This window comes from Lepidochelys olivacea (genome assembly GCF_965140295.1).
Source record: "Lepidochelys olivacea isolate rLepOli2 genome assembly, chromosome: 9".
Classification (NCBI taxonomy): Eukaryota; Metazoa; Chordata; order Testudines; family Cheloniidae; genus Lepidochelys; species Lepidochelys olivacea.
The window spans coordinates 65093387-65117242 of record NC_140419.1 but is presented as its reverse complement, the minus strand read 5'-3'; the positions used below and the strand labels follow the sequence as shown (position 1 = coordinate 65117242).

The following is a 23856-nucleotide window of genomic DNA, read 5'->3' as shown; positions in this document are numbered from 1 at the left end:
ACAAGCTCCAGGGAGCTCTGCTGCCATCGGTCTCCAGCTGGCAAAGGGACAGTGCCAGTCACAGCACAATTCTGAGGAAATGAGCATTACAGGACAGAGCAGGGTTGGAAACACACACACTTTATTCATTCTAGTTTTGTTCAAGCAGATGTTCCCCAAGCATGGGCACAAACTCCCACCACTGCAGATCCCTGTCAGAAAGTCTGTTAAGGAAGCAGATGTCCCCCTCAGAGAATGCTGGTTTGCAGGTTCAGATGATAGCAACAACCAGGTGATGCCCTGACCTGGTTCTGCACCTCCAGGCCTGCGCAGTGCATGGGGGGGTTAATCCTGCCCTTTGCTCAGCACAGCTTTCTGGCACCATGAGCTAAGGTGACCCAGAGCGACAGGGCTGTGGATTAGCCTGTCGGGAAGCAAAGTGCCTTTGAAGGAGTTTTCCAAGGTATGAATGATTTCCACTTAGAGAAAGATGGGTCAAACTAGTCAAGGAACTATCTCCCCCAGTGGTGCAACTAAACCACTACCCATGTGTTTCTGCTGCTCTCAGAGGACCAACTCCAGCTTAGTGCCTTTCTTTCTTCAAAGGTTAATGGTTTGGGCTACACTGTCCAGCACAAGGAACATCAGCCAGCAGCTCTAGAAACAGTGTCCAGGAGAATATAGAGTTCCAACATTAACAGGAGTAGGCTTATAGGCAGTGAGGTCGTGGCAGTAACGTCAGGTCTTCAGCACAGAGGATGGCTCCAGAACCCATGGGTGAAGCATCCATCTCAGCACTATGCCCGCTTGGCGGGTACAGCTTCTGCCCTGATCAAAAGCCCTCCTCACTTCTCCATAAGGGATTCCAGTTGTTCTTGCAGAGAGGTGAGCTGTGGAGAGAAGGTTGGAGGGGGAAGAAGTGAAGCATTAGAGATATTACATGTTTAAAACTTCTTAGATCTCTCTCTCATACCAAAGGGGTAATAATACTCTTCTTTCTATTCAAAGGGATCCCCAAAACTTTTTACAAACTATAGGTCTCTATAAAGACACCTACATGTAACTGCCTGAACAGAACTACCCATGTCTAAACGAGGTGCAGAATGAGCATGAGTCTCCTAATTCTGCCCCCAAATGGCATGTTAGATAACCAGTTACATGCACAAACATCTGATTCGCTTACACAACTGGAGTAGCTGTATGCACATATTTGGAGCATGTTTTTAAAAATCAGACTCAGATGTATGAACTGCCTTGTTCACAGCTGAAATGCAGCCACTTCTTGCACGTAACGCTGCAGCTGTCTACAGCAAACAACATTACGCCAGCCAGTAAGGGGCTGGTGGGGGACGGACGGACGATAGTATCCAACTGAAACTGCAAGGAGAGATGCAAAGCAGCAGAATATAGTTACCCAGCTTAGTAATGTGCCAAGTGACCAGAGCTACGCCTGCTCTTCAGAAAGTGCTACTGTATCTTTAATGGACACACGTCATCAGGGTCTTCATTTTACATCTCACTCTCAATATGGCACCCTCAGCCTCAGAGCACCCTCTGGAACAACGCGGCTTGGCTCACTAGTGTTCCGGAGAGACAACCACCTACGGAATCACCATTTCCAGCAGCTCCGCTGGCCGTAGGCATTCTACTATGTTGATGCTGATCAGGTACAGCCCTGCTTAGCTTGTGGTAGCTGATGAGATCACAGCCTGAGGTGGTGTGGTGCAGGGCTCAGAGGGCTTTATACATTAAACTACTGGACAAGCGTGCAACGTGTTGCTTCCTAATGCTGAGAATCACTCAGCATCACCCCACAACACTGCACACTCGTTGCTTTCTTCTACAGGAATGTGGAGGAGACAGTAACAGAGGCTTCCTCACCTGCTGCTTCTCTCGGTCTTCCTGCTGTTTGAATTCATCCAGCACAGCCTGGAGACGGGTCTGGAAGAAAGACACAAGCAAGAACATAACTGTTGGTGCTTCTCGACAGCGGCCGTTTATGTAAAGAGAACAAATCTGCAGCCAGCAAATCTGACAGGCAGAAGAGTAAAGGGAACATAGCATGGATTGCAGGACCCTTATCTTCTTCTGCACAGTTCCATGGTTTGCTCTGCATCAGTCTCAGGTCATCCATGGATGACAGGCTGGAACGTATTCCTATAGCCACTTTCATCTTAAATTTCACATGGCAAGGCCGTTGGCTGCTCCGGGACAATAGAGTTAGATGCCTTCTGGTTCCATGCCTTCACTGCCTCAGCTGAGCTGAACAGGACCCCAGAAAGAATGCATGGTTTGGGCTAGAAGGACCAGATGGTGGACGGCACTCACCTTGAGGGCAAGATTCTCTACTTTCATGATGAGATCTTCCTGGCGCTTTCTCCGTTCCTGGGTCTCCTGGAGTTTACCCTTCAGGTTGTCAATCTGCTTTTGGATCCCCATGGCTAAGGGAGACAGCAGAAATTATCCACACCATAGTCTGAATTATAGTGCTAGCAGAGCAATGTGCCAATCCCCCATGGCACCAAGCCTTCCAGGGTACTGCCCATCCTCGGCACCAACCCACCACTGCCTAAGACTGCTCACCTATCTGGTTTGTTCCCTCGTTCTCCTGCTGCTGCCCATCAGATTCATTCAGTTTGTCCTGAAGTTGCCTCTCCAAGTCTTCTTCTGTGTCCATGATATTCAAATCTTCATCATCATGATGATCTCTCTCATCTTCATCTTCGCTGCTGCTGCTGATGTCATTAAATATCTCCCGCAACTCATCATGTTCTAGGGGTGTGAAACAAGGAGAAAAACATTGAGTTGATGAACTCCCATCAGGTTCTGGTGTGTCCTCAACTCTCCCTGAAAGGCTCTGCACATCCCTATGGCTGTCAGGCATAGTTTTCTGTATTCAGTGTCTATTGTGACAGAGTTGGGCCAGATGGCTACAGGAGAGTGATAGAAGGCAGATATATTAGCCCCAGATTAAGCAGATCCCTTTTCCTTGGGTAAGGAAACAGGGGCAGTTCCAGAACAATCCCGAACTTGCTGGAATCATTAAGGCAGGCAGGCTAATTAGGAGCCAATTGGCGCTGGAGCCAATTAAGAAGCCGCTAGAATCAATTAAGACAGGCAGGCTAATCAGATCACCTGGTTTAAAAAGGACCTCACTTCAGTCAGTGAGGGGTGTGCAAGGAGCTGAGAGTGAGAGGGTGTGCTGCTGGAGTTCTGAGGAGTACAAACGCTATCTGGCATCAGCAGGAAGGTCCTGTGGTGAGGATAAAGAAGGTGTTGGGAGGAGGCCATGGGGAAGTAGCCCAGGGAGTTGTAGCTGTTATAAGAAACACAGTAGACAACTGTGATCCACAAGGCCCTGGGCTGGAACCCGGAGTAGAGGGCGGGCCCAGGGCCCCCCATCCCCCTCTCCCCTATTGGATATAAGAGGAATTGACCTGGACTGTGGGTCCCACCAGAGGGGAAGGTCCTGGGCTATCCCCCAACCCACTAGGTGGATCAGCAGAGACTGCAGCGATTGTTCTCCTTCCTTTTTCCCCCTGCTGGCCAGTGATGAGGTTAGCTGAGTGAACGGCAGGTTTGAGCCACTAGCAAAAGTGGCCAAACTGAGGGCTGCCATGAATCTCCAAGGCAATCAAATCTGCCAATAAGCGCAGGACCCACCAAGGCAGAAGTGGAACTTTGTCACACTTATCTAAACACGCCTATTGTCCTTAACCTTCCTTATGGGATCCAATAGACTATAAGTAGATTAATTCAAGACCCAGAAAATATTGATTTTCTCTCTTCTGCCATGTTCACTAGAATGGCAAATGCATATCTGCTTGAGCAAACTATTATTGTCCTGTTATCTCATAACAATGAGCACAACCTCAGCATCCAACTCTGCTCCTACAGTAAAGTACCACTCATGTGTAACTACCCCATAGAGACCAAAACCAGGTGACCCTGCCTTCTGGCAGCAAAATGACATTACTAAAAGCATAAGCCTTCGTCAATGTACCCGATGAGCCATGGCCTTGCTTGTGTCCAGACATCCCAGGAGAGGAGATGTCCAAGCCGGTGAGTGAACCATGGTTGTCTGCTTCCTTTGTTTCATCTTCAGCAATAACTTCCCAGCCTGAGAGCAGATACAGAAGAGTCAAGGAAAAACCAGAAGAATGACAGAAGGTGGTACCAGCAAGAGCCCACTGACAGCAAGGTGCTAGAAGATTCTCCAGCTGACACTACATCAGGGATGACTCCAGTCTCTCTTGGTATGCCTCTCTAATTCTGCACTGTGTTGGCAGGGTCACGCAGGCCTATTTCTGTGAAGGCCTGTCTTCTGGAGATGATGCAGCCAGTTACCCCAGCGTCAGGAGTAGCAGATGCACGTGTGTGGACACGCCCACAAGGAGGGCTGACGAATGCCAGAGAGAGGTCCTTGAGGAGAAGCAGCAGGTTTTGAATAGGGTAAAAGCTCAAGCTATAACTTCAGTGTCTGTCACATGCTCATGTCCTGCCTGCTGCTACCCATGTGTATTGTGAGATTAACTTAACTTCTCTCTCCTCTGAGCCTCCCTCAGCCACTCTCCTGCTCTGCAGAATTAATCAGAAGAAAGGATACGGACACTGACAGCTTCAGCATCTGTACTCAGCAGACGCTTCACCTCCTTTTCCACGTCTGGAGACTCAATGTACTGGGCCAGAGAGGGGAAAGAGAGAAGAGACGGTGTTAAACACCCCTGGACAGACAGTTCTCCAATTCAGAGATATCTTGGCTGTTGGCCGCCTCCCACACCCCATCCCAGCCCCTTATTTTAAGGCTCTTTTATCTTACTCTTTTACTTTAGACTTTGAGCTCACTCATCCCACCGGAAGACTCTCCCTTGCCACTACCTGCCTTTCAGGACAGTGTTCCATCTTCCTCACCTTTGCCTCAAAGCTCCTGGATGAGCTGAATCTTCTCACTGCCCTGACTTCGGCTCCATTCTCACACTCCCAACACCACCTCTGAATAAAAGCCAGCCTGATTGTATGGCATATAAGAACTCCCCAAGGCTGAATTCATTTCTGAATCCTCAATAAAAGGCCTCCTCATTACACCCCCAGGTTTGAAAGTCAGCTGCTGAATCACAACAAGGTTTCACTTTTTATGATTATTAAATTTGTTGGGAACACTGGCAAGTGCTGCTGCACTTCTCCTAGGGGAAAGTCTCAGTGCTTCCAGGGTCTGGTTTCCCTAATGTTCAACTGAAATATTGCTCCATTGTGTCAAAGTGAAGTGCAAAGCAGAGAGCAATTAATTCTCCCAGTCTGTACCACAATGGGCAGCCACTTAGCATAGCCTTCATTTCCCCTCCAGAGTCCTTTATTACTGGGGGCTTCTGCACAAAGACAGGATTGGAAGGGTTCATCTGCTCTCACTTCCCTTCTGAAGTCATGATTTTCTGGATGCTGCATTGTAGCTGGTTGCTCTGAAAATGTTTGGGCCCCACCCAGAGGACTGGGATTTCAGGTGAGGAAAGAGGAGGAGCAGATAAACACTCTTGTGTCCATGCAGATATTTCTAGTAATTCAGAAGGAGAGACACACTGTATACAAAATGGACACACAGAATTGATCCACTCCTGCACAGTGAGATTTCCCCACCCCAGGACATCTTTCAAAATTCAGCCAGGAGATTGCCAAGAAAATGTTAAAATGTCCTAGCTGCCTTCCCCCGTGCTCCATCCGAGTGACGTGTGAAGCAAAGTTAATAAAGCCCACGTTATAAGAATTCATAGTGCAAAGACGGATTGTTAAGCGCCTGACCCACCTAGGCACAGTACTAATGTCTTCTTCTGTCTCCCACCTTTGGACATCATTCCTCAGACACCATGGGTGCCACCATGGATGAGGAGATGCAACTCACCTTCTTCTTAGCTGTTTTCCTGAACCGCCTCTTCCTTACATTCTTCAGAGGAAGAGTAACTGGAACAAAGGAAACAGGCTTTGTGTCAGGCATGTGATCTCAGGGGAAAGTCTCATGCATGACAGACTCACTGCATCTGAGTACAGGAAACTCCCACTTCAGGATGTGAGAGATCCAGCAGCATTTTGGTGGCCTGAGGGCAACGTTCTCAACTATACAGCTGAGCGAGGAGCCCTGGTAGACTACCTCTGTGTTGTCCAGGATGGAGGAGCAGGCCGGGGGCGGTGAGCCGTGGGACCTAGGGGTCAGGCCAGCGTAAGATAGGTAAAGCACCCTGTACTCTACTCACTGCCATGGTTCCAGATGAATTTCTTCTCCCTGTCCTTGTCCTTTTTCTTGTTTGCCTTGGGGTCAGTACTCACAGCTGGCTCTTCCAGAGGAGGGTAGAGATCACCGTCCACAGTACACACGAGCATCTAAAGCCCAGAACATAAAGGAGCTGATTATAATGTGAGAGCAGAGCTACTCAATTAAATTAAAGGCTGGTATATTTACAACATATACAAGGAAATGCTACTCCCTGCAGCATGTAATCAGCTTCTGGGATTCACTGGCATAGCTGACAAAACCACCTTTTCTGGATGGATCAGTTTATGTCCAACCTCCTCTTCAGTTAGAAGGGTGCAGAAGTCAGGAAAGCAATTGCCAACTACTATGCTGCGGTGGGACATTTTACACCACAGCTGCTCCACTCACATTCTGAGGATGTGGAAATTAGCAGTGGGGTTCCATAAGTTGCACTGCCATAATGTAATGGGTCAGACTTTTGTCTGAAGGGAGCAAGCACAGGACACCAGAGTAAATATAATGGGCAGCCCATACCTGACAAATATCTGCTGTCTTATAGAATGTTTTCTTATCTATGGTTTTTAAGCTCTCGGTGATGCAGGGCAGGTCCACCAGCTTGGCAGCTAATGGGACGCGATCTACACGGACAATCCCATGACGCCCATCCGCTGCAGAAAAAAACAAGAGACAAATTAATGCAGCGGCCAACACAGTAAATGGCGAACCCCTTATGCTGCATTCCTGGGCCAAACACTTTAAAACTCCTGAGTGAACTGGAGGTGCACAGAACTGTCTGGCATTTTCCTGTGAAATCTGTGATGCTCTTAGCAACAAGATAACTACAGATAGACTCACAGAAAATACCTTTGAAGGAGAGGAAGGAACAGTGGGGTATGCTCTATAGCTATGGCTCTACTAACAGCTAGAGGCAGAGCTTTCTTGCCTTTGAATCCTCCAGGGCAGGACTGAGGTAGAAAGAAGATTCTTGGGATTTCCTCCAGGGCCAGTGACTTATGCCCGTGTTAGTAAGATGGCTCTACCCATGTGATTAGTATTTTACCTTCAGAAACACAAATATTCACATCACAATCTCTGGCAAACAGTGAGACGCCCATTAAGTGAGGTGCAGAGAAAAGAGAAAGGCAGCTCAGGCCAATCACATTAGAGAAGAGGTGGTCTATGCATACCCTCTTTATTGAGGTTGTTGGCCAAGCAGGTTTTCACAGGATGTGAAACTTGTCCAGCTGGGGAGTGTGCAGCTTTCATCTACTTCACTAAGATGAACTTCTCCTCTGGGTCTCCCAATAGGAAACCAGTTCTTGGTTAGATGCCAGGCACATTTCCACCAGAAATCAGACACCCACATTGCTCAGTGCACCCTTCTCAACATGTCTGCATGATCCCCAGGGAATCCCTGATGTCTCTTCCCACTCTGGGCTCTGCAAGTCAAGTCACACTCTTTCAAAGCCTACAGTACTCCCTCCTGAGCTGAGAGATTAAAGGCTACTTGGCTACTCACGGTGTAATTCGATAGTAAGTCTATCCTTCAGGTTGACACTTCCAGATTGTACTGCCCTCCTCACAGTGGAGGCATATTCCTGAGAAAAAGCAGATGAATGAGACAGGACTAGACCTGTGTGTGTTACCTGGTAGAATGGCTAAAGAGATAATCTGCTTTCAAACCCAATTTTAATCAGTACTTTCATCTAAACACAGAAACCCACTGAAAAGTGCCATTAAACACAGGAAGAAAGCAGCATTTCTCCTAGAAGTGTGCATTAACCTCATGGCTATGCTATTCCCAATGTACCTTACAACTAGCAACCTAATGTAACTTGGGAAAGATTCTATTGCTGGTTTAAGGTCCCTTGTTTTTATGGTACCCCATGTTTTTATGAACTGCTCATGTCTATTTTATTTATGGTGTGTGACAGACCCTTTCAGCAGAACTCAGATGCCCACTCTTACAGCTCCTCTACAGTGCCCTTGTGGATAACCAGAGGGGCTCCATCAGGATCAAGGGGAAGATGCCTCATCAGCGTGTTATTTGAAGAAGCTTCTTCCCAGATTAAGCATTTATTGATTGAGATTAACTGCACCAAAAGTGAATGATAGAACTGATCACTGGCAATGAGGACCAACTGAACTATCACTTGTAAATGCTTGGCCTTGATCTGCTGCACAACACCATAGTTTCTCCAAGCAGCAGTGCACCCGGATGCATCTCACAAGCATAGTCATGAACAGGAATGGGTAGAAGGCTGGTTTATGAGGGATCATTTAAGGTAGCTACAGGCGGGGTTCAGTAAAAATAGCCAATCTGCTTCAATATTTCAGACAGGGTCTGTAGAATTCCTATTGCTTTCACCCATCTCTTTAAACCCTCTCTACCCTGAGTTGCTGCTCTACACCTTCGAAACTGGGGCTGGACTGGATGGGTGCCTTGGGAACTTGGTGATTTTTGCAGAGCAATGGTAGTCTTGTGTGGGAATGCTCCTCCCACTTTGTCCTCGTTAGTCTGGCCCAGATCTAAGGGTCTCTTACCGGAGGCAGCCGCAGAATAAACTGGCTTTCCAGCTCATGGGGAGCGTCGTCCTTGTTCTTACTCATCTTTAGTTCTTGAGGTCAGAAAACAAAATAAAACACAACGTCACCAAGATGTTTGTTCAGTCTGTTTTGACCTCCCACAGTTGATGGCTACTAAGCGTTTATAAATAAAGTGAATATTCTCCCTGTTATATTACTAGGAACTGTACGTGCCGGCCGCTGAGATGCAGACCGATGGGATAGACACTTAACTCAGAAACTCCTTAATTGACAAAGCTAAAGAATTTCTGCTGCTGGTCCCCAGTGTTTACATTCTGTCACCAAATTTCTGTAGGCCCTCCCTTATATGAATCAAAAGAAAGTACAAAATAGTCCTGATCACAAGGATGCATTTGGGACGTGATATAAGAATTTATGCCTACACACACACAGCAAGGAAGAGCTTAAGTGAGAGACAAGAGCTGAAAAGAGCAAGAGCAGTTTCTGTGACCACATGGGATTCATTTCTGAAGTTATTTAGGGTACGATTTTCTAAAACACTCAGTGTTGGCCTAACTGCTCCTACTGATATCAGTGTACAGCTCTCAGTTACTTAAATAGGAACAGAGTGAGGCCAACACTTTGCACTTTTTAGCATCCCACCCTTAAATTCTATCAAATAAGGTTCTGCTCTTAAAAAGTACATGATCAATATTCTGTTTTCATGACAGCAACTTTAATATAACATTACAAAGGGGGAGAGAGTGGATGTCTCTATCAGTTATGTATCTGATGTTACAATTACCTGTGAACAGAAGAACACAGAGGTGAAATCATGCATTGACTGAAGTATCTGGTATACTGGTCTAATAGGTCTGCACAGCTAGGTGAGAAACTCAGGGTACTATTTCCTGTCCTGCTGTCTTGCTCCTAGAATGGTGGTGCTTAGTGCTCAGCCACATATAGCACAAGCCTCCTGTAACAATATTCAACCCCAAGACCTCCAGCAACACGAAGGGCATCCTGCCCACTTTTACTCGCTAAAAGATGCCATTAACACAGTAAGACAATAACATCATCTTCAGGTCACAATAAGAGACAATGGAGAACTTGTAGGAAGAAAGACACACTTTTGATTCTGCTCCATTAAGTTTATCACATGCACTAAAGATATGTTTTCATTATACTCAGAACTTCTCTGAAAGGAGGACATTCCAGGTGTATAACTCTCAAGCAGAAGCCCAGGAAGAGGCACCTGAGGGAGGCAGCATTCTGTGCATGTGAATCTAACACAGAAGCACAGGAACCCTGCACTCCACCTTAGAAACTTTGTGTTTAAGTATCAGGAGTCCTGGACAATGGGAATATCTCCTTAACGAAGCACCAATGGTGAATCCATAGCTAAGGGCTTGTCTACACTGGGGGGAGGGAGGGGAAGGGAGAGGAGGAAATGGAGCAGGGTGTTTCAACAGGTGGTGATCAATGCATTGGTGGTCGATTTAGCGGGTCTAGTGAAGACCCGCTAAATCGACCGTTGATCGCTTTCCCATCTACTCCTGTACTCCACCTCCGAAGGAGAAGAGCAAGGGAAGTCGACGTGGAATGTCTCCAGTTGACATTGCATAGTGTGGACCCCGCAGTAAGTAGATCTAAGTATGTCGGCTTCCGCTACGTTATTCACATAGCTGAGGTTGCGTAACTTAGATCAATCTCCCCCCGTAGTGTAGACAAGGCCCATGGCTGCATCAGGATTTTCCTTGGGGGCCTTAGAAGTCATATATACATGGAGCGTATGTTGTTTGTTCTACAGATTCGATTTCAGCCCCAACAGCTTGCTGTTCTCCTTTTGATACTTTCAAAGAGTCAAAGGGAACACAGTGAACTTATTAGGCTATGTCTACGCTACCACGGTAAGTCGACTTACGCTATGCAACTCCAACTACGTGAATAACATAGCTAGAGTTGACATACCTTAGGTCGAGTTACTGCGAGGTCTATACTGTGGGGGGTTGACAGGAGAAATTCTTGTCGGGAGTAGAGTAAGGGGTCAATTGGAGAGCAATCTGCAGTCGATTTGGCGGGCCTTTACTAGACCTGCTAAAGCGACCGCTGATGGATTGATCTCAGAGCCTTGATCTGCCCTGACTTTGGAGTATCCTTTTTCCAGAGAGGAAACAGAGACAGAGAGACCCAGCACCAAGGAGACATAAGCAAACAAATTCATTACTTGTAGATGTCATCTTGCCTCTTCTTGCTTCACACAAATGTTTATAAACACCTGTATCATTCAAAAGCCAAATACAAATGCCCAAAGGGAAAAAAAAAGAAAAGAAAATCAGTTTTTTAAAAAATAAAATAAATGAAATAAAGTGATGGGGGTAGAATAAAAAAAGAACAAAATAAATTTAAAAACCGCATTTCTAAGTGAGAAGCGATTACCTGCTATTGCAAGAGCTGAGAGGGGAAATACCAGTCCTCCCCTCCACCCCACATTTCAGTAGCCCTGACAGGACCCTGCAAGCCTTTGGGCGGACCCCTCCGACCACCCCCCATGTCAGTCAGCGGCCGGGGGCGGGGCCGTTCACACGGCGAGCGGGGACCAGACACAGGCTGTAATCGCGGTGCCTAGGGCGGATCTGACATCTCCGCGGCGCGTCCCCGGGCTCAGAGCGGGGCGACCGGCTGGGTCCCAGGACACGAGCTCGGCGGTGTCCTTGTTCCAGCACCGGGGCAACTGCCGGGCAGGCGAAGCGATGGGGGCGGGGGCACTGGCTGAGACGGTCCCGGAACCCGCGCGCAGCGGGGGCTCGCGACCCCGAAGGGCCTAGGCCGGGGCTGCGCGCCCGGTTCCCCGCTACTCACCGGGGCCCAAGCGAGGGCCCCTCGCAGCAGGGGCGGAAGGCAAAAGCGACGCGCCCCCCTCCCGGCGCCGGTTCCGGTTCCGGTTCCGGAGGAAGGGTTTGGATGACTCACCGGAAGCGGAAGTGAGGGGCGAGGCGCTCCCACGCTGGCTCTGGAGCAGGGGGTTGGCTGAAGCTGCGGAAGCGGTCCGGGGAGCTGCAGCAGGTACCGGCGAGGAAGGGGCGGGGCGGGGCTCTGTGCTTGCTGCCCCCGGTCGCGGTACCGTGGGCGAGTGGTGCTACTCTGCGTTGAGAGGACCCGGGGCTCCTGCCCCCTTACAAGCTGTGGTGTGTCTCGGGGGCCCCGCCCCTGGGGCTCCTGGGTTCCCGCGGTGTGGGGTGGGGCCCGCCTGGTGGACGGGGCTGTCAGCAGCGTATCACGCGCAGCGCTGCCTGCGCTCCCCCGACCGTGTGAGGCCCCCCCGGGACAGTGCCCTGCCCGCGGAGATTGATGATCGCCGGGCGGGGTTCGGCACTCGCTCCGGAAAGGGGAGCCTGGTTCCTAGCGGGGAGCAGCACTTGGGGGTCGGTTGCAGTTGGGCTCTAAGGGTATGCCTGCACTACGAAATTAGGTCGAATTTGTAGTAGTCGATTTTTAGAAAGGTTTCAGAGTAACAGCCGTGTTAGTCTGTATTCGCGAAAAGAAAAGGAGGACTTGTGGCACCTTAGAGACTAACCAATTTATTTGAGCATAAGCTTTCGTGAGCTACAGCTCAAAAGAGAGCTGTAGCTCACGAAAGCTTATGCTCAAATAAATTGGTTAGTCTCTAAGGTGCCACAAGTACTCCTTTTTTTTTTTTTGCGATTTTTAGAAAGCGATTTTATACAGTCGATTGTGGGTGTCCCCACTAAGCGCATTAATTCAGCCAAGTGCGTTCTCACTACCGTGGTTAGTGTCGACTTTCGGAGCGTTGCACTGTGGGCGGCTATCCCACAGTTCCTGCGGTCTCCGCTGCCCATTGGAATTCTGGGTTAAGCTCCCAATGCCTGATGGGGCAAAAACATTGTCACAGGTGGTTTTGGGTACATATCGTCAGTCGCCCCTCCCTCCGTGAAAGCAATGGCAGACAATCGTTCCACGCCTTTTTTCTGTGCAGGCGCCAAACTGCCTTCAGCAGACGGTACAGTAGGACTGCTAAATGTCGTCATCGAACCACTGCTTCAGCTGCAACTCTGCTCTCCTGCTTTTGTCTCGATAGCAAATTTCTCCATGTTGTCTCTCATGGGCTCCTGCTTCCGCTGCAACTCTGCTCTCCTGCTCTTGTCTTGCCATAACATGGCAAGCGTGCAGCCCGCTCAGCTGTTGTGTCCTGGCAGTAGACTGTGCAGTAGGTCTAGAAACCATTGTCACTGAACGACCGCTTCCACTGTCATTCTGCTCTCCTGCAGACGCTATACCACGGCAAGCATAGAGCCCGCTCAGATCACTGCTGCAGTTATGAGCATTTTAAGCACTTCACGCATTATCATGCAGTATATGCAGAACCAGAACCTGCAAAAGCAGGCGAGGAGGCGATGGAAGCGCGGTGACAAGAGCGATGAGGACATGGACACAGACTTCTCTCAAAGTACGAGCCCCGGCAGTTTGGCCATCCTGGTGGCAATGGGGCAGGCTCATTCCATGGAACGCCAATTCTGGGCCCGTGAACAAAGCACAGACTGGTGGGACTGCATAGGGTTGCAGGTCTGGGATGATTCTCAGTGGCTGCGAAACTTTCGCATGCGTAAGGGCACTTTCATAGAACTTTGTGACTTGCTTTCCCCTGCCCTGAAGCACAAGAATACCAAGATGAGAGCAGCCCTCACAATTCACAAGCGAGTAGCGATAGCCCTCTAGAAGCTTGCAATGCCAGACAGCTACCAGTAAGTCGGGAATCAATTGGGAGTGGGCAAATCTACAGTGGGGGCTGCTGTGATCCAAGTAGCCAACGCAATCTCTGAGCTGCTGCTATCAAGGGTAGTGACTCTGGGAAATGTGCATGTCATAGTGGATGGCTTTGCTGCAATGGGATTCCCTAACTGTGGTGGGGTGATAGACGGAACCCATATCCCTATCTTGGCACCGGAGCTCCAAGGCAGCCAGTACATAAACCGAAAGGGGTACTTTTCAATGGTGCTGCAAGCACTGGTGAATCACAATGTACGTTTCACCAACGTCAATGTGGGATGCCTGGGAAAGGTACATGATGCTCTCATTTTCAGGAACGCTGGTCTGTATGAACAGCTGCAGCAAGGGATTTACTTTCCAGACCAGAAAATAACCGAAAAATGTTGGTGTACTGTGGGGCCATGTGAGTACCCATAGCAGTGCCGCTGATTTGAAGGTATACATTGTCCCCAAATCTGAAATAGTTATGGGTGAGGACAAAGTCACAAAATTCAGCCACCAGGTTTGCCGTGACATTATCGGGGATACTGTTCCTGATGGCTTGTAGTTCAGCTTTGTGTGGAATGTTGGTGTAGAGGGCTTCTACATCCATAGTGGCCAGCATGGTGTTTTCAGGAAGATCACCGATGGATTGTAGTTTCCTCAGGAAGTCAGTGGTGTCTCGAGGATAGCTGGAAGTGCTGGTACCGTAGGGCCTGAGGGGGAGTCTACATAGCCAGACAATCCTGCTGTCAGGGTGCCAATGCCTGAGGTGATGGGGCGTCCAGGATTTCCAGGTTTATGGATCTTGGGTAATAGATAGAATACCCCAGGTCAGGGTTCCAGGGGTGTGTCTGTGCGGATTTGTTCTTGTGCTTTTTCAGGGAGTTTCTTGAGCAAATGGTGTAGTTTCTTTTGGTAATCCTCAGTGGGATCAGAGGGTAATGGCTTGTAGAAAGTGGTGTTGGAGAGCTGACTAGCAGCCTCTTCTTCATATTCCGACCTATTCATGATGACGACAGCATCTCCTTTGTCAGCCTTTTTGATTATGATGTCAGAGTTGTTTTTGAGGCTGTGGATGGCATTGTGTTCTGCACGACTGAGGTTATGGGGCAAGTGATGCTGCTTTTCCCCATTTCAGCCCGTGCACGTTGGCGGAAGCACTCTATGTAGAAGTCCAGTCTGTTGTTTTGACCTTCAGGAGGAGTCCACCCAGAATCCTTCTTTTTGTAGTCTTGGTAGGAAGGTCTCTGTGGGTTAGTATGTTGTTCAGAGGTGGGTGGGAAATATTCGTGGAGTCAGAGTCGTCGAAAATAGGATTCTAGGTCACCACAGAACTCCAACCCCTCAGACAGAGACAAACACCTACAAGATCTCTATCAAGCATTTTTACAACTACAATACCCACCTGCTGAAGTGAAGAAACAGATTGACAGAGCCAGAAGTCCCCTACTACAGGACAGGCCCAACAAAGAAAATAACAGAACACCACTAGCCATCACCTTCAGCCCCCAACTAAAACCTCTCCAATGCATCATCAAGGATCTACAACCTATCCTGAAGGACGACCCATCACTCTCACAGATCTTGGGAGACAGACCAGTCCTTGCTTGCAGACAGCCCCCACAAGATGCCACAAGAACTCCTTTTCTTTATCGTTATCCTTGGGGACCCAGCCTACCCCTTAATGCCATGGCGCATGAAGCCATACACAGGCAGCTTGGACAGTAGTCAGGAGCTGTTCAACTATAGGCTGAGCAAGTGCAGAATGGTGGTAGAATGTGCATTTGGATGTTTAAAAGCATGCTGGCGCAGTTTACTGACTTGCTTAGACCTCAGTGAAACCAATATTCCCATTGTTATTACTGCTTGCTGTGTTCTCCACAATATCTGTGACAGTAAGGGGGAGACGTTTATGGCGGGATGGGAAGTTGAGGCAAATTGCCTGGCCGCTGATTACGCGCAGCCAGACACCAGGGTGGTTAAGAAGAGCACAGCAGGGCACCCTGTGCATCAGAGAAGCGTTGAAAACCAGTTTCATGGCTGACCAGGGTATTGTGTGACAGTTCTGTTTGTTTCTCCTTGATGAATACCTGCCCCCTTGGTTCACTCTACTTCCCTGTAAGCCAACCACCCTCCCCTCCCACCTTTGATCACCGTTTGCAGAGGCAATAAAGTCATTGTTGTTTCAAATTCATGTATTCTTTATTAATTCGTCACACAAATAGGGGGTAACTGCCAAGGTAGCCTGGGAGGGGTTGGGGAGGAGGAAAGTACCAGGTGGGGTAGGGGAGGAGGGATGGACAAGGCCACACTGAACTTCAAAACTTATTGAATTCCAGCCTTCTGTTGCTTGGGCAGCCCTCTGGGGTGGAGTGGTTGGGTGCCCTGAGGCCCCCTCCACCACCACTACATTCTTGGGTGTCTGGGTGAGGAAGCTATGAAACTTGAGGAGGAGGGCAGTTGATTACACAGGGGCTGCAGTGGCAGTCTGTGCCTTTCCTGCACCTCAACCATACCCCGGAGCATATCAGTTTGATCCTCCAGTAGCCTCAGCATTGCATCCTGCCTCCTTTCATCATGCTGCCATCACCTCTCCTGTTGCTCTAGCTATCTATCCTCTCGCACATCCCTCCTGTCCTCGTGTTAATTTTGTGCTTTCCTGGACTCTGCCATTGTCTGTCTCCACACATTCTGCTGGGCTCTTTCAGTTTGGGTGGACTGCATGAGCTCAGAGAGTATTTCATCGTGAGTGCGGTTTTTTTTGGCCTTCTTATCTGCGCTAGCCTCTGGGACGGAGATGCTAGTAGCAGCGTTGAAACATTTGCAGCTGCGGGAAACAAAAAAGGGAGATTAAAATTGAAAAAGATACTTTGGCCATTTAAAAGGAGGGGCTGATGTTTTCAGGTTAACGTGCAGCACAAACCCAACTAACCCCTTCCCCCACCCAATTCTCTGGGATGATCGCTTCACCCCTCCCTCCACCGCGTGGTTAACAGCAGGGATGATTTCTTTTCAGCCACAGGCAAATAGCCCAGCAGGAACAGCGACCTCTGAATGTCCCTGAATAAAATTCCCCTATTTCAACCAGGTGAGCATGAATGATATCACTCTCCTGAGGATAACACAGAGAGAGAAAGAACAGATGTCACTTGAATGCCAGCAAACACCGGGACCACACGCTGCCATGCTTTCTTATGCAATGATTCTAGACTACGTGCTACTGGCCTGCTGTGGTAAAGTGTCCTACCATGGAGGATGCAATAAGGCTGCCGTCCCCAGAAACCTTTTGCAAAGACTTTGGGAGTGCCTCCAGGACAGCTTCATTGAAATGTCCCTGGAGGATTTCCGCCCCATCCCCACACAAGTTAACAGACTTTTCCAGTAGCTGTACTGGCCGCGAATGCATCCCAAGTCTTCAGGGCAAATTAGTCATGAAAAACGCTTGCTTTTAAACCGTGTATTATATTTACAAAGGTACCCTCACCAGAGCTGCCTTCTCTGCCTTCAAGGTCCGGGAGCCTGGGTTGAGAGGGTATTGGCTCCAGGGTGATAAACAGTTCCTGGCTGTCAGGGAGAACGGTTTCTCCGCTTGCCTGGTGTGCGCTATCTTCAACCTCCCCCTCCTCATCATCTTCCTCATCCCCAAAATCATCCCTGTTGCGTGAGACTCCCCTCTTGGAGGAGTCCACGTACAGGGGTGGGGCAGTGTTAGGGGTATGCAGCTCATCATAGAAGCAGCATATCTGGGGCTCTGACCCCGAGCGGGCGTTTGCTTCTTGGGTTTTTTGGTAGGCTTGCCTAAGCTTCTTAAGTTTCACGTGACACTGCTGTGGGTCCCTGTGATAGCCTCTGTCCTTCATGCCCTTGGAGATTTTTTTCAAATATTTTGACATTTTGGAACGGAGTTCTGATAGCACGGATTCATCTCCCCATACAGCGATCAGAGCCAGTACCTCCCGTTCAGTCCATGCGGGAGCTCTTTTGCGATTCTGGGACTCCGTTGTCACCTCTGCTGATGAGATCTGCATGGTCACCTGTGCTGATCAGCTTGCCACACTGGCCAAACAGGAAATGAAATTCAAAAGTTCGCGGGGCTTTTCCTGTCTACCTGGCCAGTACATCCGAGTTCAGAGCACTTTCCAGAGCGGTCACAGTGGAGCACTGTGGGATAGCTCCTGGAGGCCAATACCATCGAATTGCGTCCACACTAACCCAAATTCAACCCGGTGATGTCGATTTCAGTGCTAATCCCCTCGTTGGGGAGGAGTACAGAAATAAATTTTAAGAGCCCATTAAGTCGACAAAAATGGCTTCGTTGTGTGGATGGGTACAGGGTTAAATCAATCTAATGCTGCTAAATTCGACCTAAACTCGTAGTGTAGACCAGGACTAAGGGTTTCAGCCCGCAAGTTGAACAAGCAGGAGCTGCAGAGTCAGCTTCGGGCCCCTGTGCACCCTGAGGGTTCCTGGGTCGTGCCCAGGTTCATGATTATTACTGAGACACTGCAGGTACTACTGTCTTCTCAGGAGCAAAGTCTCTCCTCCCACCCCCCATGTAGATGTCCATTAGGACAGAGATTGACGCTCCCCCCCCTCACCCCCACACACTTTGCTACTGGACGTAGCATTCATGGCACCCGTGCACATGCCTAAGTAACCATACCATGCCATCCTTACTTTTGCACTGCTGCTGGTGCTAGCTTCAGAGCTGGGCAACTGGCCGGTAGCCACCACTCTCTGGCCACCCAGCTCTGAAAGCAAGGGAAAAGGTCATCATGCAATCCCCCTACAATAGCCTTGCCCCACCCCCTTTTCGGTCAGGACCCCCCATTTGAGAAATGCTGCATTAGGAAATGGAAATGTCAATGGCCCTAGCACTTGAAGGTGTAGAGATAAGTAAGAGCCCCCCAGGAGCTGCCCTACAAAGTGTTTATTTCATGTACAGCAATCTTTCACATTCCAGGAGAACACCCTGCAACTGGGGTTTGCCTTAGATTTGTGTGGTGGACATGCCCAAACCTCTTTTCTCTCTGAATTTGTGTTCTTCCTTCTTGATGCAGGGGGCTGTGATGGAGGGTGTGTCAGGTCGCTATGACTTCTATATCGGACTAGGCCTGGCTCTATCCTCAAGTATTTTTATCGGAGGAAGTTTTATCCTAAAGAAGAAAGGGCTTCTCAAGTTGGCCAGCAGGGGCTCCATTAGGGCAGGTACTTTCCGTCTTTATTGCTGCAGTTGGCTGTACAAAGTTATGTTCCCGCCAAAGGCATTGTTCTTATTGTCCTAGTAGAACAATAAGAGAGTTTTCAGGGGCTCTCTACACACTTGGAAAAATTGAACTTCAAGAAGTTCTAATTGCTATTCAGCTGGATGATGTGAAAACATTTCTGGCTTTAATACAGCTCTTAGTCACTTTAGGATCAGCCAGAAGGGACATATTATTTTCTTGATCTTGGAGCTGTTAATACGGTCGAAATCCTAGACTGCTGTAGTGGGTCTTGTAACCAGGTGTGGTCTAATATTGCACAGTATTGTGAGCAGAGAGCTGGAGAAATGCAGCTTTCAAAATCTGTCGAAGGCTGGGACAAATGACAAGTATTTGAATGAACAGGGAAGAGAAATAGAAATACCTAATCTGGGCAGAGGGAACTGGATGCACCATGGCACTATTTCAGCTCCAAGTCTGACCCAGATCAGTAACCCAAAAACATTACTATCTAACAACCGCTTAATGGTGTACTATATCATGTGAGTTTGGTCTCAATCCAGTTCTTAGTAGACAAGTATTTGCTTCATAAAAACACTTACTTCAGCTGTTACCCTTGACGGTATCTTCACCAGAGATGGAGTGAAGACCAAACTATCTCCTTGTGTTGTAGATGTGATCCTGGCATGGTTGGGCACATAGCTGAGGCAGAGTGGAGGAAGCATGTGCTGCCACTGTCCATGCTGTACTTATTCTTGAGGATAAATTGGACTTCTGTCCCCAGGGATGGCTAGCCAGCACTCTTCACCAGCATCAAGCTCTTTTTTTAAAGATGCTAATATCATCTGGAAATTGGCTCCTTTACAGAAGAGGAAGAGGAGTGCTGGAGGATTATCCCACTTCTCAGAGGAAAATTCATTCCTTTCTTTATAAGCAAAAGAGATCCTGGTTCTTTGTATAGCTTGTGCCATTGGAACCTCACCCTGGATTTTTGTTGTTGCTCTCACTTTCTTTCTCAGGACAAGGAGGTCATGCATACCTGAGGGAGTGGCTTTGGTGGGCAGGACTACTGTCCAGTAAGTACTTGCTGTGAAACTGAAGTATGAGCGAGAGACGTTGGTTGTCCAAGGTTTTTGATTGTTCACCTTTATCTTTGCCTTGTTCTCTTATTTCCTTTGTCATAATTGAGGCTCAGCTGCCTTGTTTTATCATTGAGCAGTTTGAAAGTGGTGTTACCTGTCTAAACAAACCATGTTGTGTGCTCACATCTTACATATTTCTAAATTTCTCACTTAAGAGTTGAGTACTGAGTTAATCAGGTGATTGGGCCATTTTGGAAGTTCTCCTATCACCATGCAAAGCATTCTAGAGCATAGTTGGCTCCTTAGCTTCTGGTATTGCTGCGTAGTCAAGAGAGCTTCACGGCAATTCACAGACGTGATGCTAAGTAAAGACTGGAATATGTCACAATGGACACCACAACAGGAAGGCAAAATTATACAAATATATGTTGAACTGTAAGGATGTTAGTATTTCTTTTCTGCACTGATGCTGGTTAGCAGTATATCCATATGTAAATAAGCTTTCTCCTTTGCCATCCACCTCTTTGTGTCGCTCAGTTCTTGTCTATACTGTCCATACAATGCTCAGCAGATGGACTGTGCTATTGCAGATAACGAATTATGGCATGATGATGGAATCAACAAGTGGTGATGGTGCCTCTGTACAATGACTAACTGCACAACGGCTATGAGCTGACGTGAGTTGTGCTGCATTGGCTCCCATGTTACGCTGCTCTCCTGTGACTGACTGGGTCTCTTTTGCAGTGGGAGTTGGAGAAGCAGCAAATTTTGCTGCATATGCCTTTGCCCCAGCAACACTAGTAACTCCATTGGGTGCATTAAGTGTTCTAGTCAGGTAAGCAACACGAGAACGAGCGGTACTTGTCCCTTTGCCCTTTACCACTGGAAGTAGCTGTCTAACCTCACCCTATCTTTTCCCTCAAATACTGCACCCTCTTGGTGTTTGTGTTTCCTTTGCTTTCAATCCTACAGTGCAGTTTTGTCGTCCTACTTTCTGAATGAGCACCTGAATGTCCATGGAAAGATTGGATGCATCTTGAGTGTTCTGGGCTCCACAGTGATGGTAATCCATGCCCCACAGGGAGAGGAGGTATCCAGCCTGGAGTCAATGGCAGAGAAGCTTAAAGATCCAGGTATCCAAACAGAGGGCTTTGTTAATTTCTTCCCCCCCTCCCACGTAAATGGCAGTGGAAGGTAGAATAACTTGTCTAGCCTGAGAAGAATTGAGTAAATAATCCTTCCTGCACTGAAGTGATAGAAACGTGCCCATTGATCCATGGTAGTTTATTAGTTTCCTTCTCTGTGATGGAAAAGATTAGATTGCTCATGTTTTTTGGAGAGTAAGAGTGAAAGCCTGTGCTACTGAGATGGATAAAGGCTAGTTATTGTCAAATCTGACACAAGAGGTATGATGCCATAGGCGCTGACTTCTTCTGGTGCTGGTGGGTGCTCGGCCCCGCCCCCATTCCAACCCTTTCCCAAAGTGCCCGCCACAAGGAGTTGGCACCTATGTATGATGCAAGTGTTTGCTATATTTGCATTTTATTTTAATAAAAAAGAAATGTCACTTCTCATCTTCAGGATGTTTTGTAAGATGGAGGTTAAGTGACTCTCCCAAGGCCACAGGAGTCTATGTCAAAGTGGGGATTAGCACTCTGGTACTTTTGGGTCCTAGGCCTGTGCTTAGACCCCTATCCATGATCCTTGTGGTTATAATACAGCCCCTTTAATACCAAAGTGCTAAGCAAGAGTTACAAAGGAAGAATAACCACAAAACTAGTAGCAAAATCAACAGCAATGACAAGTAACCCTAATATAATGCTAGTGTAGAAAAGAGGATTGCCAATACATGAGGGGCAGCATTAGTGGGAGGAGGAGAAGAAAGGCCAGAGAAGAAACTTAAGGTGAAAATAAACAAGAGAAGCAAAGAAGGAAATAGGGAGTTGCAGGGAGGGGGAGCTTTGAGGAAAAAATCCCTCACAATATGAGAAAGGAAGTTGGAATCTAGGGAGTGATTTGGGCAATAGCATGATAGGAAAGAATGAGTGACAGTACAGAGAGGAAGCCTGCAGTGAGAAGGGAAGGGAGCAAATCGTGTCAACCCCTTCCCCCCAATACCCACAGGCTCATGCTGCAGTTCATCACTGACACACTGTACTAATGCCCCAGAACACCTGCCCTGCAGCACCCCTTCCTATCCCAGGAGAGTCCTAATCCCAATCTGCACAGCTCTGCTAGTACCACTCTGGCCTGACTTGCAGCATTTTGATGTTCCAGTCCTGGGCTCCATGTAGCTCTGCCAATACTTTGCAATCCCAATTTACAGCACCCCCTGGCATATTATTCCCTACCCCCAGCCAATTCTGCGTCTCTGCCTCCATCCGGACCTGTAGTTTCCCTATTCCAGGCTTTCTTGTAACATAACAGAATCTGTTAATCATGCCAACTTGTGTGGTAGTCTTGTGACTCGGACCATAATGCACTAATGAATAGAGAGAGCCCTAAAATCTTTGACGTGTAACCACTTCTTGTTTTGAACCCGTCACTAAGGTGAAAGGTGAGTATACTGACCCATGGGGGCACATGCCACCCTATCTTGCATCTTCACTCACTGTTCTGTAACATAAATGTACAATAGTGTTACCCACTCTAATGCAAATCCTAATGATTATTCCTTCTTATCGAAGGGTTTATAGCCTTTGCGGTGTGTGTGCTGGTGAGCTCCATTCTCCTTATCTTCGTGGCTGGGCCCCGTTATGGGCGGAGCAACGTTCTGGTGTATGTTTTGGTCTGCTCTGCCATTGGCTCGCTCTCAGTGTCCTGTGTCAAGGGCTTGGGCATCACACTGAAGGAGCTGTTTGCTGGGAAGCAGGTCCTGAAAGAACCGCTGGGCTGGATACTCCTGATTTGCCTGGTGCTCTGCATCAGTGTCCAGATTAACTACCTGAACAAGGCCTTGGACATCTTCAATACATCTGTGGTCACACCTATCTACTACGTCCTGTTTACCACAGCAGTCATGACTTGTTCCGCCATCCTATTCAAGGAGTGGCAACACATGGTCCTACACAACATAATTGGCACTATAAGTGGCTTTCTAACCATAGTCTCTGGCATTTTCCTTCTGCATGCATTCAGAGACATCCCCTTCACCCCAGACCTGCTGCCCCTCTTCCTGAAGCAAGGAAGGGCAGACCTGCATTCTTTTTGGAGGGGAGCAGACAAACACCAGTCATGTCTACATCAGCCTCTTCTGGGCCCAGAGGACATCCACAAGGGTTCTCAGAGTGTGGAGGATGAAGGTGAAAGTGTATGACGACTCATGAACCTGTTGCCTGGGAAAGCCTTTGAACTTGTACCCAAGCGCTTTCTGGTCTCACTACTGAGCTCCCCTTGATGAGTTTGCTAATCAGACTCCACCAGCTACAGCTGCATTGTTGGGAATAAGTAAACATCTGCTGCCTATTCTGTGAGAGTGTTCTGTGCTTCCACTGCTGGGGACCTGAAGGGCAGGTGAAGAGACCTAATTGCAATTTCCAGCTGTTACGAACAAAACCTGGAAAAGATTCCCACCAACACTATAACCAGTAGACTTGAGTTCCCTTTGTAAGAACATGCTGCAGCTGCTATCAGGCCACAGGCTTATGTGGGAGGAGACCCAGCAGTAACCACACTAATCCTTACTGAATGGAAGGACCACTCAGTTTAGGTGGCCTTAAAACAAAGCTTTTTTTAATGTTTAAAGATTGTTTACAAAACATTCTAGCCACGTGCTGAGATTCTTGTATGTTGTCACTGCTCCTAAAGCAACAAGGGGTAACGTGTTTTAAAATGATGTGCATAGCATGTTATTTCATAACCGCATCTGTACTTTGCTTTGTCAGGTGCCAGCTCTGCTCATGCAGAGGTTACTGACCCAAAGCTAGAAGCAGAATTAGATTCCCCAAACTGATGACTCTCTAATGTTGTTGCTGCCACTAAATGATGTGTTTTTTTTTGGATCAGATTTCATTATGGAGTGTGATCCCTTCACCGTGGCACTTACTTTGTTGGG

General features: G+C 48.1%; 2 protein-coding genes across 6 annotated transcripts; one reads left to right on the top strand and one right to left on the bottom strand.

The window, feature by feature from the left end:
* Window positions 1-104: 104 nt before the first annotated feature.
* TAF7L (TATA-box binding protein associated factor 7 like) lies at window positions 105-11697 on the bottom strand. 5 transcript variants are annotated; one of them, XM_084638736.1, is made up of 13 exons: window positions 11609-11697; window positions 10974-11024; window positions 8765-8838; window positions 7740-7818; window positions 6755-6888; window positions 6222-6348; window positions 5874-5931; window positions 4586-4665; window positions 3983-4099; window positions 2563-2751; window positions 2308-2420; window positions 1861-1920; window positions 105-869 (listed from the first exon to the last, which is right to left on the bottom strand). In XM_084638736.1, exons 2-13 carry the CDS (start codon window positions 10984-10986, stop codon window positions 825-827), a joined length of 1089 nt encoding a protein of 362 aa, XP_084494862.1. In that variant the 5' UTR covers window positions 10987-11024; window positions 11609-11697; the 3' UTR covers window positions 105-824. The 5 variants fall into 5 exon arrangements, with proteins under 5 accessions (XP_084494862.1, XP_084494863.1, XP_084494865.1 ...); XM_084638737.1 differs by lacking the exon at window positions 11609-11697 and adding an exon at window positions 11186-11597; XM_084638739.1 differs by lacking the exon at window positions 10974-11024 and having other exon boundaries at window positions 11609-11691.
* LOC311526071 (magnesium transporter NIPA2-like) lies at window positions 11677-23634 on the top strand. The gene is made up of 6 exons (XM_084638741.1): window positions 11677-11812; window positions 18577-18724; window positions 19740-19796; window positions 20547-20637; window positions 20775-20935; window positions 22490-23634. Exons 2-6 carry the CDS (start codon window positions 18586-18588, stop codon window positions 23116-23118), a joined length of 1077 nt encoding a protein of 358 aa, XP_084494867.1. The 5' UTR covers window positions 11677-11812; window positions 18577-18585; the 3' UTR covers window positions 23119-23634.
* Window positions 23635-23856: the final 222 nt, after the last annotated feature.